Genomic DNA, 26,399 nt, shown 5'->3' with positions numbered 1-26,399 from the left:
AAAAAAGAAACAACTACACAGCTGGTAAGTTTGGATCTGTGACTGAAAGACAAAGGAGATTATGTTACCAGTATTCCTCCTGTCCTCATAAGAAGCAGAAAGAAACATGTTTGTATTAAACTGTGAGGTGAACCGACTTGGCATTACTTGCCATTGCTTGCAGACTTTGTGGAGCTGTCACTGATAGGGTGGTGAATATTTTGTGGTGCCGCTGGTTCAAGAACATCACAGATGTGGATTATTTAACTTACCTCATTGTGTTACAATTCTTATCAGTGTTACAATAAAATATGAGTTTGTATCTTGTGGTTTGAGGTCTTATTTCAGTGAATGTTTCTGACTCATGTATGTCAATCTGCAGGTGTTTTGAACATCCGGTGACCTGAACCAGGGCCAAAATAATTGAAACAGAGACAATAGACAATATGAAGGTTGTTTTGTTTTTTTTATTCAAGTTAATGATGTTACCCAGTAATGCTTGTTTTGGTCAGTGTTGGATGCTGGGACTGATCCACTGGCAATTCTTTCAGCAACTAGACCAAAGGTTAAAAGTGAGTTATCTTGTGTGAACACCAGTCATAAAAATATACGAATCAATATCAGCTTTACTGACCAAGTACAGGTACATACAGAGTATTTGACTCAGGTTTTAAGTTGCTCTCAGTGCACTCACACACAATTCAAGACCTTATGGGAAAGCTAGAAATGGACATGCAGCTAAAAACAAGGACAACATAGCTGAACAAAGACAGGTGCACATAAACAACAAAACAAGTGATCTTTATTATAGATTTCATTCACAGGTATGTAGTTGGAAACAATCCAGATAGTCATATCTTGATTTACTTGCATGCTTACATACCTAGCAATGGCGTACAGCACCTGGGCCTTCCAGTTAGGTAATACACAGAATACCTCTAGGCTGATTAGTGTTAATGTGTGTTAATGATCAGTTTCATGAAAGTAAAATAATACTGTTGGTAATCTTTACGTGGTAAATGGCAAAAACGTTTTTTTCCTAGTGCTGCTTTTTAATCTCAAATTAGGTTTTTTTTTTCTGTTTTTGCTGCACAATAAGAATACACATTTAATTTCTACCAACTGGATAACAGGCAAGTGGGAAAGGGGAGCCTGATAAGGAGAAGTAAGGTATGCACACTAGGTTTGAGTGGACTGAATATTTCTAATAGAATTACTGTCGTGCCAAGGCATTTGCAGGCTTTTGTTTTAAATGCTGACACGCGACACTGGCCTCATATCCATAATATGAATAAATTATTAAATCTGGACCCATGTTTCATTAGATCTGTAAAGTCCTCATCCATGCAGCCATGTACTTCCGGTTTTTACAGCACTGCTCGCCATATGCTTTCATACAGTTTTATTGCTTTCTCCGTGTAGCTTATTTCCGTCCATCAGCCCAGAGAGCGGCTCATGCGCTTCAACAAAAGAAAAAAGCAATGCCATAAAGAGATAAACGCCACACATGGTTTGTGATGCTAAACGCTACTGTGTTCGGGCTTTTATTTTGAAACGCAGTTGCGCCTTGGTAGCAGAGAGCGGAAGTGGCGCGGGCCGATTGAAGCTAGCTTCACACAGCGCAGAAATCATGTCTGGCAGGCAGCGAGCCGTGGACACTGTGACACAAAGCCTGTGCCCTCACTGATTGTCGGGCTCCGGGTAGTTATATCACAGAGATTACACCCGTCCTCCGCAGGAAGAAACGACACTTCTTATGGTGGAAAAAAAACAACATTTTGGGCTGATTGTGACTTCGCATGTGCCGTCGCTAGCTAAGTGTGGAGAGGTTAGCCGGACAGCGGTAACGTCAATGGGAGCTAACGTTAACGTCAAGTCGGGATCGAAAATCAGCAGAGGTCTCATTTGACGGCAAATCCGTGTTTAAAGGAGCTCAGGCCGTCAGCACACGCAGCCCCGCGGAGCTTGTTAGACAACCATGACAGAGGAGTAGCCGTGGGCTCGTGTTATTTAGCTAACTAGCTGTGTGATTCGTGCTTTCTCTCCTCGCTGCCACGGTGCCGTGTGGCTGTCCACGTCTAGTCTCGTCTGCTGTGTCTTAACGTCGCCAGCTGAGCTAGGCCACGTCCCTGCGGGCGTTTTTCATCCAACACACTGACGCCGGACGACTTGCAGAGAAGATGAGCAGCGTGCGGAAGGAGGAAGAAGAGTAAAGCTCAGTAGAAATGTGAAAAGTCTCGGACATTGATGACTGTCTGTCTGTGTGCTGTTTGCTTTTCCGAAGGGTTGCCGCATATACGCGGCATGTCACGTAGACGGATGTGTTTCACAGCGGGAGAATACGCTCATTCAGCTCTGTAGGTTGCGCAAACAACCTGAAGTAACGTTACACTTTGTTTTTGAAATGGTTGGGTTTGGCGCAAACCGACGGGGAGGCCGCCTGCCGTCCTTCATCCTCATCTTCTTGATGGTGATCATCGCCATACTGTCTTTCAACTACTGGACAGTGTCCAACAGGCACGGCCGCTTGCTGGATGAGCTGGCCGAGGTGCAGACGCAGGTGAAGCGCACGGACGCGGCGCGGAGCCGGCTGGAGAAGCGCAACTCGGAGCTGATGGTGCAGGTGGAGACGCACAGGAAGCAGATCGACCAGAAGGATGGAGACTACAGCGTCCTGGAGGGCAAGCTGCAGGCCCGAGAGGCGCTCATCAAAAAGTGCACTGATGAAAAGGTAGAGTAGAGACGTCCGATCCCAAGTTTAACTTCGCTGGCACCGTGTTTACTGACATCCACCGCCAGCAGACATGGTCAGAGATAGGCAGTGTTTGAACAGAGGGGTGGTGAGAAGCCCTCTGTCAAAACCTCTCTCAGGTAGAGCTAGACGACAATGGCAAAGTCAAGTATCATCGCTTTTGGCTCCAGACATCTCTCAGCTGCGTCTGCATCACTTTTTAGGCTTTCATGTCATCTAGGCATGAGTGGGATACTCTCTGAGAGTAAAAAGTAATGGAAGTATGCTGACAAAGCAGGTTAATTATTCATTTCTCTAAGCATGTAGGTAAGTTAAGCACTATTACAACATTACAATAGTGCAATAACCTAAATCGCCATACCATTATGCTGCTGTATTCCTCCCACTCTGTCTGATAAAACATATACTTGACAACTTGCGTAACTCATGACGGAAGGTCTTGGTTAATTTTTATCTTTGTTTTATCTCTACTTGAAAGAGGCAAGGTGGTACAGTCATCATGAAGAGGGCAACGGTCAGTCTAGAGTGGTCTTTGGGACAAAGTGGGAGATGATGATGATGATGATGATGATTTATGCAGCTCATTCATCCACAAACTTCCATCCGCCTCAGCTGCTTTTCACCTGAGTCCTGCTTCGCCAACATAGTGGTCATTTAGAAGCCATTTAGGTTTTGGAAGAGAGAAAGAGTAACTGTGCCGATGCCACTAAGCCGTGAGTTGCTATGTCTTTAAGTGTGGATGATATTATCACGTAAGTAATGGACTTTGGGGTACACTGGTAAAATCCTGCATGATTTCCACTACAGATCCGCCTACTTTTAGTCATCGGTTGATCCTCGTTTCTAAATCACGAGATAAGCCGAGGCAGTCCACATTCGTCCTACACAATACTGTTTTTTCGGTCCAGTAAAATTGATTGGGTTTGCTTGGTTGTTCTGCTGTTCACATTTAAAATCTCCCAGCATCTCTCCCACCTATCTCCCAATACTTGAACTTGGATGAATAAAAGACGCGCTCACACACTCAAAGGAAAACAAACAAATTTCTCATGCAGTATTGTTAATTTTATTTATTCATTTTATCAGCAGGTTTTTACACTTTTTTTGTGGCTTTATGTGTTCACTGTGAGTGACCCAACCGGCAGTTCACTGTGCTATGTGTCCCTGCGCCCTCTGAACATCAGTGCGTGTCCATCTGCCCTGGGAGGCGTTTAGACAACAGATGGGGGGGGGGGATCCTTTTAATTTGCATCCAGTCTGTCTATTTTTCATGGACATGAATACATTTGTTTAACTCGTGTTTATCCACTGTGTGGCATTGCATTATAGTCAAACCCCACTGCTGGTGTGGAAGCCCATCCAGTAGGACACATGAGATGAGACATCTCAAGAGTTTTGAATCATAATTTTAACATGACTTGTCTCCAACATCAAAGATATTTGGGATTATTGTGAGAAAAAGATTAGATCCTGACTTGTCAAACTTATCCCTAGTCAGTGATGATTAATGACTTGTATGCTAAAGAAACAAAAGTGTATTTGCAAGGTAATCTGCCGGAACATCCGGCTAGAGGAAGGTGAAGAGTAACAGTTATTGTTTAGCTCAATATTTGCTGCAAAGCTGAATTTCCCACCAGCTTCGTGAGTGGAGTCATTTATCTTGTGACCTGCAAGTGGCCATATAAGTATTATAATGGCTATACAAGCTCGTCAATAAGGTGTGTAATTAAACTTGGCTAAATCAACAGGAGTCACCTGTCACCCATCCTGAAACCTCTCTTCTGCCGCCCATCACACACTGTGTTTGTGAGCCAAGTCCCATATTATGAGGCCAGATTAAATTATAGCAAAAATAATGGCCCTATAACATTTAGTCATCTGTTTAGTCACCTGTTGTGCTGGCGCTGTCTAATTTTCTACAAACTGGCATGTTTTACTGACCATTTATGTGTTTATTCCAAATGTTTATTCATCATTTTTGACACGAAAATCCCTCTTGGAAACCGAACTGTCAGAAAAGCATCGCTGTGGAAGAGATTAAAAACAGTTTAGCTGCAGCTTGGATATTCTTGTTGTTGAGGCGAGTACAGATGGTGGAGTGTGGAATAAAGAGGAATCTAAGCTCCTTGGTTGTAACTCCAGTATCCGGCTCCCTGTTTCCGTAATCAAGATAAAGGCGGGTTTTGAATAGCAGTTGTTCCACTCCTTTGGTCTGTAAACAGCCCAACCCTGTTTCAACAGAGTTGTAGGCTACATACAGTGAGGAGTCTGCAATGCAGAGAAAATAGTGACAGTTGAGTCTTTGCTGGCTTCCACACAGTGCAGCGTGTGTGTGTGTGTATATAAATATATATAAACATATATAGTTGTGTATCCTTTAGATGCAAGAATGAATCACGCAAGCTTATAGTTCTTCATACAGTGTGTAAACAGTCTGTCCATATTGTCGGCCGCTCTCAGCAGGCTGCACAGGGAAGCTGTTAACTACTTGTGGGCGAGTAACAGGATGTTGACTTGGTCTTGACAACAGTTGACATTGATGCTATCTGCTCTTTCCTCATTGCCTTTGTGCCTCAGTTAAGTCTCGTAAGAACTCTGGCGATCACAATGGATTGGAAAGTCAAAGTTTTAAGGGAAAAGATGGGGGGAAAAAAAAAGAAGTATATCCATAGAAATCTCTCAAATCCCTCCTGAGGCATAAATCACCTCCATAGATATGCTCAGTATGCTACAAACATCGTTTTACGTATGGGTACATGCGCCTCATTTCTCTGTTTTATTTCCCCACTCAAAGCTCATCTGCCATCATCTGTATTTTTTGTTATCTAATGAGGCTGTGAGCTTTTGTGGACTTTTGATTCTTTATGTCCACTTCAAAACTAGTCACCATTTGTAATGTAAAAGTGTTGACATGATAACCACAACTGGCGCTTTTTATGATGAATGAAGTTTTTTTTTTTGTCAGACACATTTCAAACTTACAGAGATCAAGCGGTTGACATTCAAAAGATCGACTTTATTGATGTATCACTTTTAAAGGCCAATGTCCAACTTTCCTTCCCCTTTCCCTCCTCCCTTAACTTGTTCCCTTCCTTCGAGAGTGTACACTCCGAGCTGAACGTATCCTTTGATACCGTCACAACGAGCATCAGTGTGGGCTGCAGGAGTTTTAAGTTTCACATCTGCCCTGGTTATTACAGAGCTGTTGTACTAGTTTGCATCACAGTGCACACGGGTTTCTGTTTACACTAAAGTGCTTAAGAAAAGCCTGCCTAAAAAAGACCACAAACCACCTACACATGAGCCACCAATTTCTGTGTCTGTGTTTTCAGCATGTTACAAAGACAATTGCGTAGTTGAGTGAGACGCTTTCATCATATTTCAATCACCAGTGTAAATCCTAACCCATTATTTCTCAGCATGAAATCAGCGACCAGGCGTTGGGTTAACATCCAACACCTCATACTGGTTATGATTGACAGGAACGTAGTGCCTTGTAGCAATACTTCTACAGAATGTCACATTGAGAGCCATCTGTGCTGTGAAGCCTCATTACACAGAAAAACAAGACAAACCTGTTTTCCAGGTGTAAATGGTGGAACTGTCTACTAATAAGCGAACCTGTCGCACGACTTAGTCATCTATGGCTTAGCGGGGCTACTCTTAATAGACTTTGATTGACCTGGTTTTCGGTGTAGAAGAGTCTAAAAGTATGTGGCTCTCTCTCTCATCTGATATGACGCGTGAACCTGTCTTTCCTCTTCCCTACACAGATGAAGCTGCAGGGCGATGTCACAGCCCAAATGACAGAAATCCAGAGGCTGAAAGGTACGATATGTCTGACCAGCAGAGGGCACTCAAACACACCAGTAGAAATCTCCAATACGTGATTTGTCTTGATTGTCTCTGGGAAGCATTATAGTTATGGTTTGTGTAGCAGACGAGAATTAAGCCTCTGTGTGTTTGTGTTTGTTGCTGCAAACAGAGCAGCTAAAGGAGCTGAAGCAGGAGTTCATGAAACAGGAGGAGCAGCTAAGAGAAGTGAAGAAAAATAGCACTACATTGGAGAGGAAACTGGAGTATGAGAGGTATGTTAAATCATGACAATTTCCTTTTAGTCTACAAGCCATGTCTCAAAATGTGAATTTTTGCTCCCCGAATTAGCCATTATTATGACAGTTATTGATTTTTCAGCTGAATATCCACTATAATCCGGTTAAAATTAAGTAATTGGTTATCTTAATTTCCTATTTCCTTGTCTCATTATAAGGCTGATCTAATCAGTTATATTTCACTTATATTGGATGTTATTAAAAAAGATTTGCACTTAGCTCAGGTTTGCAGTTTTCCAAAAATTAATCTTCGCCTGCACAAACCACTTTTTTATTGTACGGTGAAATAAATTTCCAGATAATTTGGGTGAAATTTACATGGAATGTGTGTTAACCAGTTTACAGTGTGGACGTCAGATTGCACAACTGAAAGACGAATATGAAGAAACGAAAAAGACCCTGGAGGAAGAAGCACTGAAGCTAAGACAGGTTAGTATTGATAAAAACCTCAATAAACAAGATAGTGATCATCCCTGGAACTCTTCAGTAAATAGTGAAATGTTTGCATTTATTCAGTCCTTTTTAATATTATAACACAGATGTGTTGATATAAGCTGCCAAACTCAATCAGTTATCCTCCGTGTCTCCATGTGTTAAAGCTCCTCTAATCACTGAGCTGAATTCTCTCTGTTTTCCCGCTCCTTTTTCTCATTCACATTTGATAATTCATCAGAGTGTAATGGACGGCCAGAAGGGTGTAGTGACGGGCCGACATGCGGAGGGAGTAGCAGGTGTGGAGATGGTTGGAGAGCGCCACACGGTGGCCACACACCGACACGACACTCCAGATCTAAAAGGTACAGTGACTGTGTCAAACAAAGCTTCTACCGTCTTTGACTTTTCTTCTCAATGTTGATATGCACTTACATTCTATATGTAGAATGCACATGCACCAATTGCTCATATCAGTTATCCATCAATTTAATCTATATGGTAACTAGGCTTTGTTAGTTCTCCTGTGTGTGTTAATTCTGTTTATGCAATTGTCTAACGGGGAATGTTTTTAACGTCAGCATATCCACTAACTGTGTTCCTTCTGCTCTGTTGCAGAAGACATGGGTAAGCCTGGAAGTGACGCTGGCATGCCTGGTATTGAAGACAGTGAGGTGGGAAAAATCGATGATGTGCAATTTGGTAAGCAAAGGACCAGAACTATCAAACAAACCCAGTGAATTAATGTGTGAGGAAAATTATGTGGGAGGTATCTACATTTACAGTGACATTTAGGCTATTTGAAGGCAGTGTGGCCCGACTAAGGCCACGTAAAACAATAATAAAGATTATCCCAATGAGTTTTTTTTTAAATAATGTACTAATGTATGATTTTGAACCTGCAACTTGTTGAGGGGCTTACAAACAGGCGAGATCTTTTACCAACACGTCAGTTAACCAGTTAAAAACTGTGAAATTAAATAAAACTGCGAGAAGGCACTCCTGGTACAAGATAGCTTTTTCTTTCTCTTGTTTTATATTGTTTTGTATACATGACTCTGTACCATGTTTTATTTTTATACTGTCATATGTCAATTTGTCTCACAGTGAGAAGTGAAATAAAAACTTGAATGTTTAAAAAAAAAAAAAAAATGTGAAATTGAACCCAATTTGGAGAAAAACAACTGACCAACCAACTACAGATGTGACTCACAGTCACCTACTAATGTACGTTATATTCAGTTCAGTGACGTGACTGAAAAGACGTCACTGAACGTCAGGAAAAGAAAAATGTCTGTCCTTATGGCACATCAGACATAAAAATTCACCAACTTTGTCTCACTTTGCCACTTGATTTAACTCCAGCCTTGAAGAAACCAGCCATTACTCAGAAGCACGATGAGGCCCCTGATCTGGTTGTGGGAGCTGGTGCTGGACCTGGAGTCGGGGCAGCTGATGGCCCTGGGGGCCAGGGCCTGTCCCTGGACCAGCCCAGGCTCCAGCAGGACAGAGTGGACGGCCGAGCTGCAGTGGTTGCGGCTCCAAGCATCGTCAAACAGGCAGACAAACCCATAGTTTTTGAAGAGGACAACAAGGCAGGTATCAAGGCAGACGAGCTGGGAGAACAGCAAAGACAACTACGAGGTACAGAATGCACCACATCCTCTCACTGAATCTTTGGTTAAGTAAAAGCAAGAGCAGATAACTGTTATCCTGCTACAGGATTCATTGACAGTTTCTTTAATGATATATAAGAAGACATTAGTTTTCCCTCGAATGTGAAGTAGTCATGTTGTAGCTCAAGCGATTTAGTTGTAGCAGGTGATGTAACAAAGAACATTTTGGTATTTTCAACATTTGACTTTGGTCATGCATGCACCTAAGTCTCTGTCTTATCGTCAGCTCCTGACAATGTCAAGGGTGACAGCGAGCACTTGAAGGGGATTCCTCTGCCTCCCAACCCTGCCCAGGTGCCCAACCCCATCCAGGCTCACCACACCAAAGACCAAGTTCCAGTGGAGCCGGTGCACCACCGCCAAAGTGAGTTCCTCTATGACACTGTAACTGGGATTGCTGTAATTTGCGAGGGAGTTTCTGTCAGAGGGATTTTGGAGAGGTGGGGAAACATAAAATTACACGTGAGAAAGATGTACGATCACAGCTACTCTCGTTAGCTCTGCTCTTTGGCTGAGCCGCTGTCGCTCAGCTCTCTGTGACGGTTGACAACGCAGAGAGTACAATACTATTTGGTGACATGCCATCTGTGTGTATTTTGCCCATTGCTAATTGGTTATGCCCCTTCCTCTACATAACATTTTCATGAAATGAGTATCTGAATGTAAGTCACGTCTAAATATGGGTAGGAGCACTGTCAGGGAGTAGAGAGGGGGCTCTGTTGCAGAGGAGAGGAGACAAATGACACACACCTGGCTCCCAGATGATCCTTTCCTGCTGCCTGGCTTCTGCTCTGCTCCGCTGCCTCTTCTCCCTCCTTCTCCTCCGTTTTCCACATGTTCTTTTCTTTCATCTCCCTTACACATCCACCTCACCTTCTGCAGCTCCACTGCTTAAAACACGGACTGTATTCAGTTCACGTCTTCATTTTGTTTTTCTTCTAATCTCCCGCCTCTGATTGCTTTATACTTGCATCCTGTTATGGCAGATTAACACCTGACACCCACCAGATGTCGCGCTTTTGGCAGCATCTGGCGCTCACTAGACATCAGCAGCCCAAAGACGCTGCTGGGCTCAGTCCATCTCCAGTCCCCACCCAGTCCTGTCGTGATCAGCACGACATCATCTCAAATCTGTAGGAGGCAGATAGGAACTTAAACAGCCTCAGGTGCCTCTGCGATATAGACTGGATAGCTACTACAGATCTATGAGTAAAAACACCATTTCAGTTAATTAATATATTAATTGATAAGTTAATTTATATATTTTTCTGATTTTAACAACAACATTTAAAGGCAAACAAGCTCCTGTATCTGAAGCTGCATTAAACTGAGGCGTATCTTAATAGAGGTGTTAGAATGAAACACCATGTTTAACTCTGTCTATGGACTTTTGAATTACCCTTGAGGTGAATCAGCACTTCTCACAGTACCCACAAAAACAAACATTAGATGGAATTTACAGCAGGGCTATTGTTCTTTATTGATTGATTGATTGGATTGTACAGATAATCATCTGTGACTCAATTAGCACTCGGTGCTTTCCAGACTTTTAACAGTCCCTCATTTCCACTTGGCTCTCTGCTTTCAAATCCATGATTGACTTTCCTTTATCCTTCAAAAACATGTCTTCTAACTAACCCGCCAGCGTGTATTCATTCACCCCATCTTCCTTATCTTTTGTTATCTTCCTCATGCGATCACTTATTCCTTCATGCATTCACTATGCAGTATTTCAGCCATTCCTCCCTACAACTGCCCTCGCTTCCCTCCCTTCCTGATGAGGCCCTTCTCTGCCTCCTGCAGGCCGGTTCTTTGATGAGAACGAGTCCCCAGTAGATCCGCAACACGGCTCTAAGCTAGCGGACTACAATGGGGACGATGGGAACGTTGGTGAGTATGAGGCCGACAAGCAGGCCGAGCTGGCCTACAATGAGGAAGAGGATGGTGATGGTGGGGAGGAAGACGTTCAAGGTGAGCCAGGTTGGGGGACTGGATTGCCCCACCAGATGTGTATCCACCATTCCTCCCTTGCTCCCTCCCTCCACCCCTGTCCTGCTGCCGCCCCCTTGCATTTGTCGTGACAGCTCACAGTACCCTGAGTTTGGTCCTTGAATCCGTCATGAACTACAGATATTTAAGAATTAACGCCTTCGGGGTCAAAGCAGGACTGCCATATATGCAGTTCCAGACCAGTAACTGAATTGTGTCAGGCATTGTTTACTGTATGAACACAGTAACAATGTTAGCACCCTATTCTCCCATGCATTGGGAAAACCTGACCCGGGAACTTGGCGGTTCTGTGAGAGTAATTCATTTGCCATCTAGTATTTTCTGTCCTGCCTGTGCTTCTTTTTAGCTATACCACCTGTCTGTGCCCACCAAACATCTGACCCACATCTAGACCAGTAGATAAATATAGCTCACTGTGTTTGTGAATGTGTCTGTGTTCTCCTTGAAATATTGAAATGCATGCCCGTGTTATTTTGTCTTTGTTTTATTGTTACCTGCCATGAATTTCCTTTTTCTGAGTTATAATATTTGACGACCGTCTAACAACACTGCATTTGGAGAGAATAACGTTTGTTTCCATCCATCTACGTTGTGTTACCCCGGTGATTTGAGTATGGCTGTTATTTGTCATTTTTATGTATTATATCTCTGGTAAACTGTTCAGTTTGTATGCAGTCTCCAATTTCAATGAAATGATTATGTCCTTGTTATTCTAATGGCCAGCAAGAAAGCTGATAATATGCTAAACAAATGTAAACAAAAATTAGATGCATCCTCTCAATGAATTTTCTTCTACATCATCATACTGTTGCTAAATAAGAGCAACAGTGCATAAAAAAGAGCTGTAAGTTCTACGCTGTTCATACAAGATGGACATTAGAGTTCTGAACTATCTATAAAACAATGAAGAACAAAAACTCTGATACATCCTGACTGTACTGTATACGACCATTTCTTTTATGGATGTACACTGTAACAGACTGATCAAGCGATTGATGTGATTGTACTGGTCAAGAGGACATAGTTAAGATACCTTTTGTGCAAAAATATAAGTTTTCTGATGTGACAATAGAGCACGGATACAGATCTTCAGTGAGCTTATTGCTACTAGTTAATCTCTAATGTTTGTGTTGCTTTCATTTTTTCCAGATGATGACGATCGGGACATGCAGGGAGACCGGGCTGTGGATTATGGGAAAAGACATCAAGCCATTGACATTCTTTGAATGGGAACTCTTACCGCCGTAACTCATTAAAAATATTCAGACCTTCCTCTAAAGCCAAGGTCTTCTCTGACAAAATAGATTGAACATCAGTATGTTGAAGAATTTATAGGTCGCATCCTCAATGTCATGGACTATTTTGAATAAACAGACATTGCAACTAATGAATTAATTCTGAATAACATAACATAATACAAAGGAAAAAAATCATGGCATTGTCCTGAGCTGCTGTGGATTTGCTAATGGTTCTAAGTTATGACAGTAGAGATGATATCCTGTACAATGACTGTTGAGTTTTGTTATTTGATAACTGTCTCGGTTCATAACGGACTGGTCTAAAAGAGCCCAGCTGACTCCCACCTGAGCTTCCAGGTCGAACTGTTTTTGTTTAGTTTTTTGCTGATTTTCTTTTCAGGTTGCTGTTGCCTGATACAAACACTCCTCACCTGAGAAGTTTATCAGAGAGACTAATTCGGCATTCTGCCTTTCTAACACAATTTTTGGGACTCATACATAGAAGACCTTTTTTTTTTTTTTTCTTTTACAGGAGTGGGAATGCATTACAAATGCCAAGGACTTCGCTTATGGCCTATTAAATCAATTTCTTTTCCTTGTGACAGACACTCAAAAGTGCTCCTCATTCTGTTTTTTTTTTTTTTGTTTTTTTTAAATTATGTCATTGCATGCATTTGAAACTTTTTTTTTTTAATTAATAATCAAACTGAGCAAAATACTGATGCTTAAGCAATACTTAGAGCGATGTTAGTATCCTCTGTGGTGTGCAGAGATTAACCAAGCACATATGGGACTGACATACTGTACACATGCTTCCATTAATGAGGTCTCTTGTACATAATGTAGTTGAACTGTTACCATTTGTACTGAGGAAACCTGATTCTTCGCTTTTAGGGAAATCCGTGAACATGAAATCAGTTCTGTTTGTGCAGCCAGGAAAATTAATTTCTCATGGAAAGGGACATTGAATGTAATTTAATTTTATTAAAGGTGATGCTACATGTCATTTCTAAGTTGTGACGGTGCTTTAGAGTCAATGTATGAGTAGAAGTGAGTTTATCACTCAGCAGTGATTGGATTACTCAGGTGATGCAGCTTTTTGATGAACCAGGCTGCTGTTTTCTAATCGCAAAGCCTGTCATGGGTGTCTGCCTTCAGGTCCCAATTGGTATGTCTTCAGCTTTTCTTTTCAGTAATGATAAAACATCTGTTGAGTGTATTTATAGACAGATATTCAGAAACGTCCGACCAATTGTTCGCCTTTTGAATATTAGGTTTTTTATTACTTGCCTGAAAAGAGCAGTCTTAAAGACGGGCTTTTTTTTTTTTCATCAAAGCTGCAAGAAGAAAGATCTGAGTGTTATTCTCCGCTGCAGACTGGCTGGTGTTTTTGAGAGGTAAGGGGGTGTGTCTGTGTCCCATACGGGTATCTGCCGCGGAGAGACGGAGCAGAGGCGGGAAATGGCGCCTGGTAACACAACGATGTGTCATTTCAGAGACGGCCCTTGAGCAGATATACAGGAAAAAGTCGGATCAGGATCACGAAAACAACCGCTGCATCTGTTGTGATGGTTTATCGGTCTTGAGTCGTTGTCTCCAGATACTGCGGGTCACCGTAAAGTAAGTCGGCAACGTCAACCAACCGTGTTCATGCATTTGTCATATTTGGCTAGTGGTTTATGTAATGTTGGCTAACAACAGGATAAATGTTTTCCTTCCCTGCTTATACACATCTGTTAGCCTGAAGCAGTTTTTCAACACGGCTAGACAGGGTTAACGCTAGCTAGCCGTACTAAGCTAAGTTACGTAGCATAGTTGGCTAAAGGGTAGCTAAAACACGGCCTACCGCGGACCTGGCTAATTTCAGGTCCACTCGACGTCTTAATTAATTTTAGCTTTCTTCTATTCTTGGTAACTTAGCCATTCAATACGTCTTTGCCAGACTACCAACCACATAATGTGCAACTATTTGAATTTGGTTAAAACGGTAAACAGTTTACCTTAACTAGCGTTTGGATAAGTCTGCTAGCTAGCATTGAGGCTAATGTCTTCCATATTGGCATTCCACAACAGAACTTTGCTAGGCTTACATTAGCTAACGTTAGCCAGCACCGTATCATCCATGTAATGTCCTTCCAGTTGATGTTGAGCAGGACATGTCCACATAACCTTACAAACGAAATAACTGCAATCCCATCAGCTGCATTGTTAGCCAAAGATAACATTAACTGGATCAACGGATCATTTGGATAACGTTATATGTTAGCTTACGTTAGCTGTTTTGATTAACGATGTCTGACCAGTTTCACTGTCAAATAGTATTAACTCAAACATTAACAATGTTCACAATACGGGGAAGCAGTCGGATCAAACCGCTCAGCAAACTTCACAGCCGTCAGCTAAATAATATGCCTCGCTTTACTTATTATAATTTTAACGTTACTTCGCTGCACTGGTTTGCTAACAGTGAGTTAGCCTCGTCGGGCTTGCCTTAGCCAAACGCTAAAATTAGCCGCTGTTTGCAAACTCAAACCGGAATGCCGAGTTGCACGGACAGTGTAACGTTAACTGTAGACACAACATGTAAAATCCGACAGTGTTAAATCATACTGTTCTCCAACAAAGCTGTGTTACACACCTTCATAACCCCTGACGCGTAACACGACCCCATGTTTCATGTAGGTAGCGTTAGCTCATCTGGGAAGCTTAGTGGACATTGTTAGTGCGACTTTTACAAACGTTGATTTGAACAAGATTGAGGTAACTGCACCAGATGTGTCATCAGCCTAAATTTATTTTTTTCCTCAACAATGATGTGTTCACGAGCCACCTCCTTGAGGCAGTTAGCAACCCTTAGCCTCGGACTGATACCCGCGGTGGATCTGAAGGGCCTCACTTGTTTCTCCGCCGTGTTTCCATGGCTAGCGTTTTGCTAGCTCGCTCATGCAGTCTCGGGGGCATGCATGTTCTTATTTCCCGCTCACTTGCTCCTACCGAGCTGTGTGCATGATCCTTGGTTAGAGGGTGATTGTCAAGAAAGGTGGATGTTTGAACATCTATGATGTTGCTGCCATGCGAGCCCCGATCACTCAGGAAATATAAAGGACACTTTATTTCTATTTCGTCGGCAACAAGAAAACTTGACGTGTTGTACATACTGACACTGCAAGGCACAAGAGCAGGAGAGCAAAGAAATACAAGACTTGGGAGCAATATGATACTAATAATAGGCATACTGTAATAATTCCTCAAGGAGCAACACCTCTGTAAAATGTCCATATTTGATATACTTTAGTTAATCACATTACAGGGATGATCTCATACAGTAGAGTCAGGAGGTATGCCAAGTTTGCAGTATCAGTCAGTTTTCCCCCAAATGTTTCAGGGTAAATTTATTGGCAGAGGAGGCTAAATATTTACAGCTTTAACTGTTAGTGGATCAGCTATAAAAAGGTAAAGTGATGAGGTGAAAGTGTTGGACATTATGAGGATATTTACCAAACACACTCAAACTCTGCTGTGGTCACAGAGACAAACAGCATTACCAATTTAGGACAACATGTTGAGATTTGCATCAATTTATACTGCAGCTTGAAATATCCATGTAGTTGAATCAGTGCCTCTGTCACCAAAAAAAACCAAACATGAGCTTCACCAACATATTTACATCAAAGCTTTTGTTATTCTCTCCATCTGCTTCGTTTAATTGAAAGAAATTGTCACAAAAAACGAGCATCATTTTGTCTAAATGAAGCAAGTAGAGATAGTGTTAAACAGTAGGCAATGCAGTTTATCAAGCAGGATTTTAGCCACTTGCAGAGTGGACATGGGAATCAGATCTAACTGTGCAGCCTAAACAACAAGTAATGACAAACAATAGCACTGTGGTGAGTAGAGCACTGAACTGCAGTTAAGTGTGAGACTTATCCTCTTAAGTGAAATTATTCATCAGACATTTTGCAAAACACTATATACTTTTGTAGAAAAAAAAAAGTTTGTTAAAATAGTAGTTAAGACCACTTTTTTTTAAAAAAAAAAAAGGCATACAGTCAGCTGATCCAGTATAACAAATGGGTGACATTTATTATTGTGGAACTGGCAAAAACACTGTGTTGTATAGCTTCCTGTCAAGTCAAAATGCTGTGACTGTGAAATTATTTTTCACCCTCCAAAACAAATAAAATAAAGAATTTTAGCCAAAAGGCGATAATATAACCCAAAGTTGTACCCAAGCTCAGCATCTAGTCAGCTGTTTTACTTCCTCTACAACTGGCATTAGTGCAATATAAGAAAACTGTCATGTATTACATGTTGTCTTAACATGATGGCAATGCAGTTTACTTCTCATAAAGACCTTGATTGTTCGTCTGTAAACCTGACAAAAATCTCTGGCACAATCAGGGTTAATCAGGTTTCTAACTCTAAAGTAGACATATTTGTTGTTTCTGAAATGAGAATTGTACTGTAAAATGTATCCCAGTAGATGTTGTAGCATATGACATTTTTCAGTGTCACCCCCAAATCCAAGACATTTTTGATCTGAGTGCTATGTTGGACGTTGTAATAAAATAAGGGAGTCAATTCCTCTCAAACTAGTGCATCGACATTCGTGTAAATTCACTGACCAGAGCTAATAATTTATTGGATACACTGAGCAGTCAGAACTTTCAGGCTTGTCCCACTTGTCCTGCCCGCCTGTTACTTTAATGTTAGCATGTACTCTGATGCTGTTAAAGCACCCGCTGGTGGTTTTATGTGCGCACGATTGAGCAACGGCACGTACACCTCTGATGTGCTCATGGGTACACCCCTTTGAAAATGTAAAGCAGATGTAGTGAAGGACATTTAGAGTGTGTGGGATGTACAGTATGTATTGAGAGGGTGCTATTGTGCGCTTAGGGTTCTTGACAGGTTGTGGATATGTCCAGACACATTTTCAGCCGGCTGCTGTTACGTAAGCGCAAGGGGCTGGCATGCTTGACTGTCAATTCACTGAGTGCACTGTGAATAGTTTTCAAGTCTTTCCTGTGTGGACTCGAAGACTCCACTGACTAATGAAATCTCTCAATCTACAGATTTAAGAAGTTTATTTCCTTCAGATCTGTTTCAGTTTAGATTGGGTGCAAACATGTTTGTTACTTTAAACATGGATCTTGTATGTGCCTTCATTAAGATCCTGGGTAATGTTTTTTTTCTCTTTTTTTTTTTTTCTTTACTGTATCAATGGAAGTAAAGCCAGCTGTGGCTGCTGTGATGCAAGTGAAATGGGATCTTGAATGCATCCAGATGTTGGCAGAAATGCAGCAGTATTACCCCACTACAGATAGATACACCACATTGGCTTATCCCTTTTTTAAAAGTCAAGTATTTGCTTTAGTGTGTTCCCTTCACTGTACAGCAGTATTGTTTCCTGTCTCTCTTACCGTATCTGCCATCTTTCCCTATGTCTTCTTTTCTAAAACAGCCTTACATGTGACTGCTAAAACAATGAGGCTGAGAATGCGCAAGGCGTCTCAGCAGCCGAACCCCAGTCTGGCAAGCCGCCCATCCCGTACCAAGAGGAGGCATTCAGAAGTAGAAGAAGACACTCCTACTAGTGGAGGGAGGGGCCTGTTCTCGACCATCAAGAAGTTCATCAGAGGAAATGCTGTTAAGGTAACTGCCTCGCACCAAATGGCCGTGCTTTTTAATCAAGTCCAATGCCAGTATAACTGTGGTGCCCCATCTGGGAGCACCGAAACATTGTACCAGAAGTTGTCCCCCTCCTCTCAGTGTGTTTGCTTTAACGGCGTTACCTAAGCTTTTTGGCATGTTTCTGTTTTAAAACTGTATTTAGCACAGCACACTCTAGGTAGCAGAGTTAAATACAGTGTTTCTTGGTGCAGAGTGTCATGTTTCCCAAGAAATGTCTGGTGGAATGCAGCAGCTTGTCTGAGAACTCGGACTCGGCTCTAATTTTAGCTTCTGGCTCACAGAGTTGGTGTGCAGGGACAGGAGGTAGTAACAAGTGGAAAAGTCAACTCGGCTAAAAGAAGCTTTTCCTCTGGAATGACTTGCAGGGCCTCTGAATGTTTTTCAGTTATATTGTCACTTCACGGTCCTCCCTGTATTTCCTCATTAAGTCCTAATTTAAGACTTGCCACCTACTGCTTTAGTTTTCCCCAGCCTATCTGCATCTAGTCTGAAATTCCTTAACAAGCTGAAAAGTTGTTTTTTTCTTTTATCGCAATTGTCTCACTTCATGATGTCTTGTCTCCTTAAGGTGCAGCAGGAGAGCCCAGCCAAGAAGACACGCCTCCACTGTGATGTGGATAACAACCTGATCACCTCTACAACCCCGAACACCAACACCCCCCGCAAGACTATCAGCAGGGTTGGCAGGAGAGGCTCCCTCAATGGACGTGAGTGTCACTCAGAGAAAAAAAAAAACAAATCGGCAGTCTTAATTTTCCACTTGTCTCTCTTAACCCTCTTAAACCTGTTACTTCTCTGCAGAGGCAACCAATCATGACAGAAGTAAGGAGAAGCCCAATGGCAGTCTGGAGGAGACGACGACGGCCGTTGAGGTGCCCACCAGCCCTCCCAGGACGACCCTGCTTGGGACCATCTTCTCCCCTGTTTTCAACTTCTTCTCACCAGCTAAAAATGGTAGGCAGGCCCTGGGGTAGCATGGCTGGCATCGTAAGCAGGGGGCATGTTCAAACGTATACCGTATTATATCTGTACTCAGATTATGCTAGGCTGAACTTGTGCATTAATGAAAAGCCTGCAGTATGTGCAAAGCCCCACTAGTATATTTTCTGTTCAATAGCACAGCTCCAGTGAGTTTTGTTAAATTGATTGGATTTTTACTGCCTTCTACACTAAGTAAAGTGAAAATTAAAATGTGAGTTTTTATGTGAGTATAGCAACATCGATGTGCTGTAATGCTGCTCCTTTGTGGGCGCAATTGAGACTATAACCACAGTGTAATTTCTGGTGTCATGTCTTTTGTTACTGGTAGAACTGCTGTATGGTGTGCATTTTTTTTTATTATGGCGGTGATGGTCCATAGCTCAAATGGCTGTTCTTGTTTTTCAGCCTCTCCAGGTTCAGACTCTCCAGACCAGGCCTTGGAGGCTGAGGAGATAGTCAAGCAGCTGGACATTGAGCAAGCTGTGGAGACTCCCACCAGCACAGCCACATCCACACAGGAAGTGTGTGCCACCACTAACTTTTACTCTAGTGTATCACAGCTGCCGCCCCTGCGGCCTCCTCACATCCCGGAGGTATCTCCCACAGCAGCGGAGGGAGAGCTCGATGCTGATGCCGACCTCCCCCCCCTTACAGGTAGATAATTTTTCAGAACCATATGTTCTTAGCTGCAGTAAGAGGGTTACTTCATGTTGAGGTAATAATGACGTATGTGATAATGGCTGTGCTTACTGGCTGTTCTGTCTTCCCGTTTCTCATCTTGTTCTAATTGTGGTCCAAGCTCCAGGTTCTAGTCCAGATATGGCATATGTGGACTCTCCTCCCGCCACAGTACCACCAGAGGCATCCTATGAGGAAGACTGGGAAGTCTTTGACCCGTGAGTACAGCACTGCATTCACAAAATGCCATAGCCAGAGACCCAGATGACAGAACTGATGACAAAACCAGAATGCTAATATTTAAACATTTAATCAGCAGCAGATGTAGATGTCAACAACTGCTTTTTGACTGGTCAGACATCCAAGCATGTCCATACTGTAATTTTATATCTAGAATTGCATTTCAGATATCTGGAATACAATTGAAACCAGTGAAAATTTTGCTCCGACTATTAACAATTTAAACAAACACTATTTGAGATATTTGCAACTCCTTTTCTAACTGATCAGAATTGATTTTCCACCAGTCAAAATGTCATTGTAGATATTTATTGATTGATTTATTGATGTACATATCCAAAATGAATATGGTAATATGTGTTGTTGAAATCAGAAATGGGAAATTACATTTCTATCAGAAATGTAATTGTAGACATCTGCATTCGTTATTCTTACTAGTGGAAAAAGGACTCACTGATGTATGTAATTAAAGATTTCTCTAAATCAGTTTTGACTTGTTGAAATGTAATTTCTACATGTGAAAATATATTTGCTGAATGTCAGTTGTTTTACAACTAAATCAACATTTTAACTATGGCATTAGTGAAAACTAAGTCGCTACTATTCTGCCCTGCTGATTAAATGTTAAAAAGGCCAACCATACAATGCAAGGGGTAATAGAATAGCTTAACCAAGCATGTGGGGCTGACAGCTGGGTTACTTCCTGCAAACGGGGGCACTCTTTGTATCATGGTGAGACATTTGATGCGACCAGGTCAAAACTTAAGGAAAAACCCATCCAGACCACCAACCTGATACTCTAACCTATGACACCTTAACAAAGCCAGCAGCACAGCAGGCGAAGTTTGACCCCCTGTTAATGTTTGTAGTTTTGCAAAATATAAACAGGATATCGGTCAATGACAGCGTGACTTGATTGTGGGCAGAAACTAGTCATTATGATTTTGGGTAAATATTCATAAAAAGTCACATTTGCATATGTGCTTAGAACTCTGTGCCTCAAATTGACGTCTTAAATGAATGAAGTATGTGTGATTTTTTTTGATTTGTAGGTATTTCTTCATCAAGCACGTCCCCCCACTGACAGAAGAGCAGCTCACTCGTAAGCCAGCATTGCCACTGAAGACACGCAGCACGCCTGAATTCTCTCTGGTCCTAGACCTGGTCAGTTACAGTATACAGCAATGAATTATTTCTTGATGTGTTTTCATTTATTTTTAAATTTTGAGGAATGTTTTCTTGTATTTTCTCTGTGTTCTTTAGGATGAAACGTTGGTTCACTGCAGTTTAAATGAGCTGGAGGATGCGGCACTTACCTTCCCTGTCCTCTTTCAAGATGTCATTTACCAGGTAATTCCTGTCTTACAGGAGTGTTTCCTTCAGTTTATTTTGTTGCCACTAGAGGGAGATAAAATCCTATTTGTAAAAGCCCTACTGTGAGGGAGGTGCTCTTGCAAAATTAGACAAACTTGTCATATAATCATCCAATTCAACAGACATACCGAAATGAGATTTATGTCAATAAGACGTGTCTATACAGCACTTCTAGTTTCTTCTGGCAATGATCCGCAGTAAATATAGTCTGTGTTAATCCGAAATGTTTGCTTATCAGTGGTCTGTTGTCATGTGCAGGTGTATGTGCGCCTGAGGCCGTTCTTCAGAGAGTTTCTGGAACGCATGTCTCAAATCTATGAGGTAAATATAAACCTGGGCACTCCTGCTAATTAATCCTAACTGCATCCGATTTGAAATATCTGACCTTTATTTTCTCCCTTTTTCCTAGATCATCCTTTTTACAGCCTCTAAAAAGGTGTACGCAGACAAACTGCTCAACATCTTGGATCCTAAAAAGCAGCTAGTGAGGTACACTGTTTTTGTGTTAGTTGGTTAAAATTGCGCAACAAACTCAAAAGCTGATACAGGCTTGAATGAAAAAGAGCTGTGTGCAACACCAGGGCTGGCTTGTGCTACTGTTGAGGTGTCAGTGTTGTGGTTTGCCTGAATTATTGATTGCTCTGACCTTGTCACTGATTGATTTTTTTTTTTTTTTTTTTTTTTTTTTGTTTCTCTCTCTCCCTGTCCTCCCTCTTTCCTTTCATTCCCTACTGTAACTGTAGACACAGGTTGTTTCGTGAGCATTGTGTCTGTGTCCAGGGAAACTACATCAAGGACCTCAACATCTTGGGCAGAGATCTGTCAAAGACCATCATCATCGACAATTCACCGCAAGCCTTTGCATATCAGGTGAACACCGGCGGTTTTGTGCTGTGTCATAGATTGCCACCAAAGTCAAACAAAGGAAATCATGTATTTTTACAAAACTGTATTCAGGGTTTTGCCTTTAAGTTAACTCTAGTCATTGATGCAAACAACATGGAGCTTCTTTACAACTACAGCTGGACACAACAAACTTGAATCCAACTTCAAATCAATGCAGAATCTATTGGGTAAAATGTGTGATGATTATCAAACTTTTTCTTTTTCTTTTTTGTAAAAACACATCCCAACCAGACTGTGACTGACTGAGCCATTTGGCTCTAATTTCCCCTCGCTGTAAAAACCCAGCATGTCTTATTTTCTCTCAACATTGCCATTTGCTGTTCTGACGAATTACCACGAAGCAAACATAGGAAGTGGTTGATTAATCAGTGTAAACCATTTTATGGCGAATCAGACGGATCCTGAGACATCTCAGCTTGTGATCAATTTACTTACCAGCTGGCTTATTTAAATTATTACCTCACTCATTATATATGTGGCATTTGCTGTGTGATAGACCTTCTCCTGTTTTCCCTGTAGCTTAATACTGTATTTCATAAAAGTGTAATAATATCTTTTGGCATTGACAATTATACTGTCACACGCTGTGGGAAATCCTGACACATTCATTGTTTTGTAGATATTTTATAAAATGGTGTTTCTCATGTCACTACCATTAGCTTTTTTTTTTTTTTTTTGCCGACAGTTGTCCAATGGGATTCCCATAGAGAGCTGGTTCATGGACAAGAATGACAATGAGCTGCTGAAGCTGGTGCCCTTCCTGGAGAAGTTGGTGGAGATGGTAAGATGTCCCACTGTTCACCAGCTGATCTGTTACAACAGCTACGTCAGAGAAGTAATATTTTACCAGTTCAGTAAATATGATCTAATTTGTCCTTGTAATCTCCTCCTGTCGTGGTCGTCCTGCCTGCTGAACCCGTCAGAACGAGGATGTGCGGCCGCACGTTCGGGAGAGGTTCCGGCTTCACGACCTGTTGCCCCCTGATTGAACTCGGCCACAGTCTCTCAGAACGGGACATGAAAAAACTGAGAACAACATGTGTGTAAAAAGCCCCTCTTTGGATTACAAACTACAACATTGCCATTACTGTTAAAATTGTAGCCTTTTTTTTTCTTTTATTTTTTTTAAATCCACCATTGCTTTTTAAAAAAAACTTCAAAAGACAAACATTAAAAAAAAAAATATCTGGGTGAAATTTTCTAAATATCTAAATGTATAGTTGAAATTACACACACTATGGACAAGCCCAGGTAAACTCCTCTTTTTTTTTTTTTTTTTTTTTGGACTGACTCTCCAGCTGTGGAGCCGGACATCTCCTCCACAATAAAATCTGAAGTCTTGGTGCTGGTTTAGTGGATATGAAAATGCCACCTGGTAAAGAGGAACTCCACCCCGACCGAGTCCCTGAACCCAAACCAACCCCTGGTGCTCACGCTGTTGACACTGACGAATAACGACACTCTGTGGCTACACACCATTTTCAGCAGGAATGACTGGCCTGTAAATCAATCTGTGCATGTGTGTTTGTTTACTCCCAGCCACACACACACACTCACTGATTTGGTGTTTGGCAAACCTACAATCTGTAGCCTTTAAAAATCATATGCATTCCTCTGTAGCTGAGTCAAGTTTCTATTGTTGGTTGCAGTTTTTTCTGGTAAAACTGGTGTTTCATTGTTTTGTTTTTTTGTTTTTTCTTAAAGATAGGGTTTCAAAATGTTTTACTTCTGTTTGTAAGATATATTTTAAAGGGGGTCATGTAAGTTTTATTGTAAGCCTTTTTCCTATTAGGAGAATATGGGTGCATATTAATGACAGTCCACTGCATAGTCGAACAAGATGGAATTAATCCAGGACTTAAATTACTATAATTTGTTCTCGTTCTAACAGATTGAGGTTTTAAATCAGTGTGTTGGCTTCACTGTGGACACAACATGGCTCCTTAATTAAATGTTAGAATTAAGAATCTTCTTACGTGTAAATCTGACATATTGTAAAGGTTCGAGGGCATTCATTTTCAAAGCGACATGTGTCAGCGTTAACCTTTCTTTTAATAATAGTATTTGATTTGTCTATAATCAGTATTGTCTTTTACTCCTAATCAAGTATTCTGGCTGAATCAGAGTTCGGTTTCTTTTTAGTTGTAATGTGTAATTTGATGGCTATATCAGTAGCATTATGACTAATGTAGCACATCTCTGCCAGTGTGTCATGAAGTCTGTCCATGGTAGAAGTCCATGGCCAGACCCTGTACCAGCCATATCTGGCACCAGCAACATACTGTTTGAACAGTCAGCTTTACTGGCTGCTCCTATAACTGTCTGTTTCATACTTTTTACTTTGTACTTTTACGCTTTTTTTTTTTTTTTTCTTTTTCTTTTAACGTTTAGCGCAGTTTAAAGCTTTGTGTTTAAGAATGGTAACTATATGAATGTGCATCTGCCCGACACTCAAAGCCAAACTGACATATTACTCCTCTGTTGTCTCGACTTGATTTATTTAATAGTGAGACAAACAGGAGGCAGACGTGTAGACGTGCTGGCATCCTCACAAGCCTGACCCTGGGAGGTTGAGGCAGAAAGCTCGAATGCCCGGCAGTCACACGAGGCTGTCCTCTGCCGTCGCCCCAAACCCTCAAGAGTCGACTTGAATCTCCGTGACGATTTGGCATGCATTGTTGAACTTGTTCCACTTCTCGTTCAGTTTGACTCAAAGTGCATTTTGTGTTAAAGCAAATGTGAGTGTTTGGATTTGTCTGGGTTGCCTGTACAGTGCCATACAATCCCTCTCCTCACAAGTTCTCCACCTGTGGCATCTCCTGCGCTCTAACCCCCCACCCCCCACCCCAAAAAAAATGCGTAGATGGAAAGAGACAATCAGACCTCAAAGCTCTGCAGATACTGAAACCTGGAGACACCCGCCCTTCCCCTGTATTTTTCAGTGTGCCGTATGTGTTGTGTACTGTGCTTCCATTGAGTTGTAACCCCTCCCTGCCCCCCTCCCCCCCACGAGTAAATTTGCCAGGTGAATCCTGCTGTGCCCTGCCCAAAACAATCCCTGCTGCTCGCATATAACACAGGTTCTGCTCAGAGACGCTTTCCATCTGTTCAGTGCCCGCCTGTCTTTGCCTTTTTTTCACCAGAAGTTAGTAGCTCTCCAGAAATTAGAATTAGCTTGTATTCAAGTAAAATTGTTACAGGGCACAATGGTGTTCGCTCAGACGTAAAGTCGCGAGTGCACACGTCAAGACTATGAATGTAAATTGTACATGGGGTGAAGTCTTAAGTGTCTTTCCGAATTCCTCGCCGTGTTCTCTCCTCGTCAGCTCGAACAAACAAATGAGGAGGAGGTTTCAATGTTGAAGAGGAGGCAAGAGCATTGTGCATGGGAGAGGAAACGTCTTGAGGTCCCCGCCATGGTAGCCCCCTCCCCACCCCACCCCCCCCCATGACCTCTCACCATCCTGACTGCCAGCTTTTTAGTATGCAAGCCTCACCTTGACTGCGTGGTGTAGCCTCCTCGGTGGGCTGTGTGATTCCTTCGAGTCACCAGTCACGGCTTGTTTCTGAAGGATTGGTGGGAGGCATTTGATACTTTTTATCCAGCTCATTTTTATGTGCATTACCAGTTTCTATTGTACACTGAGTGTTGTACAATACATGCAGCTTCATGTTTTAAAAAAAAAAAATCCTTAAAATAAGGAAAATCTTTTGTATTTTTGATTTCAAAAGGCATGTCATATCTACTTTTTAAATGTATTAATGAAGATTTAACTTTACTTCAGATGGAGTGTTTTTTTGTTTTCTTTTGTTTTTTTGTTTTTCTTACGAATATCTGTATGTTTAGTTTAGCGCAATGTTACTGAACTGTTAAACTTAGCATGTAGAGAATACAGCTTGCTTTGTGGGAAAGTCCTGAATTAAATTTTAATCATGGCACTTTTCTGCAGAAAAGAGCAACCGTGTTAATGATTTTATTTTTTATTTTTTTTCAGTATCCGTTAAGCCATTTTACTTGCAAGAATTGCTATTTGTGCTGAAGATGTATTTAAAAATGTTTTAAGACATCTTTGTTAGCCGTCAGGCTATATGCTATTGTAAAGTGTATATACAGTTACATTGAATTTCTGAAACAAAGTTTTAAAGTTAAAAACCTCTTGCATGCCCTTTGTTTTTATTTCCCTCAGCGTTGTGAGCTGATGCTGAAGATGTGGCACACATCATATAAAGAGAAAAGAGGGATGGTGCAGTTACATGACTTACATCTATGTGCATGAATGAAGAGAAGGTTGTATCGCTGACTTTATTTGACCATCTTTGAGTAAAA

At 41.6% G+C, this 26,399-nt stretch overlaps 2 protein-coding genes across 5 annotated transcripts; both read left to right on the top strand.

Moving 5' to 3' along the window:
- Positions 1–1,614: 1,614 nt before the first annotated feature.
- On the top strand, positions 1,615–13,205 carry golm2 (golgi membrane protein 2). Of its 3 annotated transcripts, none has more exons than XM_070834468.1 (10): positions 1,615–2,710; positions 6,505–6,559; positions 6,717–6,819; positions 7,182–7,272; positions 7,517–7,640; positions 7,894–7,977; positions 8,641–8,919; positions 9,178–9,315; positions 10,755–10,841; positions 12,111–13,205. In XM_070834468.1, exons 1-10 carry the CDS (start codon positions 2,384–2,386, stop codon positions 12,185–12,187), a joined length of 1,365 nt encoding a protein of 454 aa, XP_070690569.1. In that variant the 5' UTR covers positions 1,615–2,383; the 3' UTR covers positions 12,188–13,205. The 3 variants fall into 3 exon arrangements, with proteins under 3 accessions (XP_070690569.1, XP_070690561.1, XP_070690576.1); XM_070834460.1 differs by having other exon boundaries at positions 10,755–10,922; XM_070834475.1 differs by lacking the exon at positions 10,755–10,841.
- Positions 13,206–13,663: 458 nt separating this feature from the next.
- Positions 13,664–26,196, top strand: ctdspl2b (CTD (carboxy-terminal domain, RNA polymerase II, polypeptide A) small phosphatase like 2b). 2 transcript variants are annotated; one of them, XR_011584406.1, is made up of 14 exons: positions 13,664–13,819; positions 17,664–17,854; positions 18,462–18,600; positions 18,695–18,847; positions 19,280–19,528; positions 19,674–19,770; positions 20,845–20,956; positions 21,056–21,142; positions 21,425–21,487; positions 21,576–21,655; positions 21,910–22,036; positions 22,758–22,853; positions 22,996–23,111; positions 23,371–26,196. XR_011584406.1 is itself a non-coding variant. In XM_070833266.1 (13 exons), the coding sequence occupies exons 2-13, from the start codon at positions 17,687–17,689 to the stop codon at positions 23,059–23,061; spliced, it is 1,437 nt and encodes a 478-aa protein (XP_070689367.1). In that variant the 5' UTR covers positions 13,664–13,819; positions 17,664–17,686; the 3' UTR covers positions 23,062–23,255. The 2 variants fall into 2 exon arrangements, 1 of the variants encoding a protein (XP_070689367.1); XM_070833266.1 differs by lacking the exon at positions 23,371–26,196 and having other exon boundaries at positions 22,996–23,255.
- Positions 26,197–26,399: the final 203 nt, after the last annotated feature.

The sequence above is a fragment of the Pempheris klunzingeri genome, chromosome 1 (assembly GCF_042242105.1).
Source record: "Pempheris klunzingeri isolate RE-2024b chromosome 1, fPemKlu1.hap1, whole genome shotgun sequence".
Classification (NCBI taxonomy): domain Eukaryota; kingdom Metazoa; phylum Chordata; class Actinopteri; order Acropomatiformes; family Pempheridae; genus Pempheris; species Pempheris klunzingeri.
The sequence above is the reverse complement of the archived record's forward strand: the minus strand, read 5'-3'. Positions and strand labels throughout refer to the sequence as shown.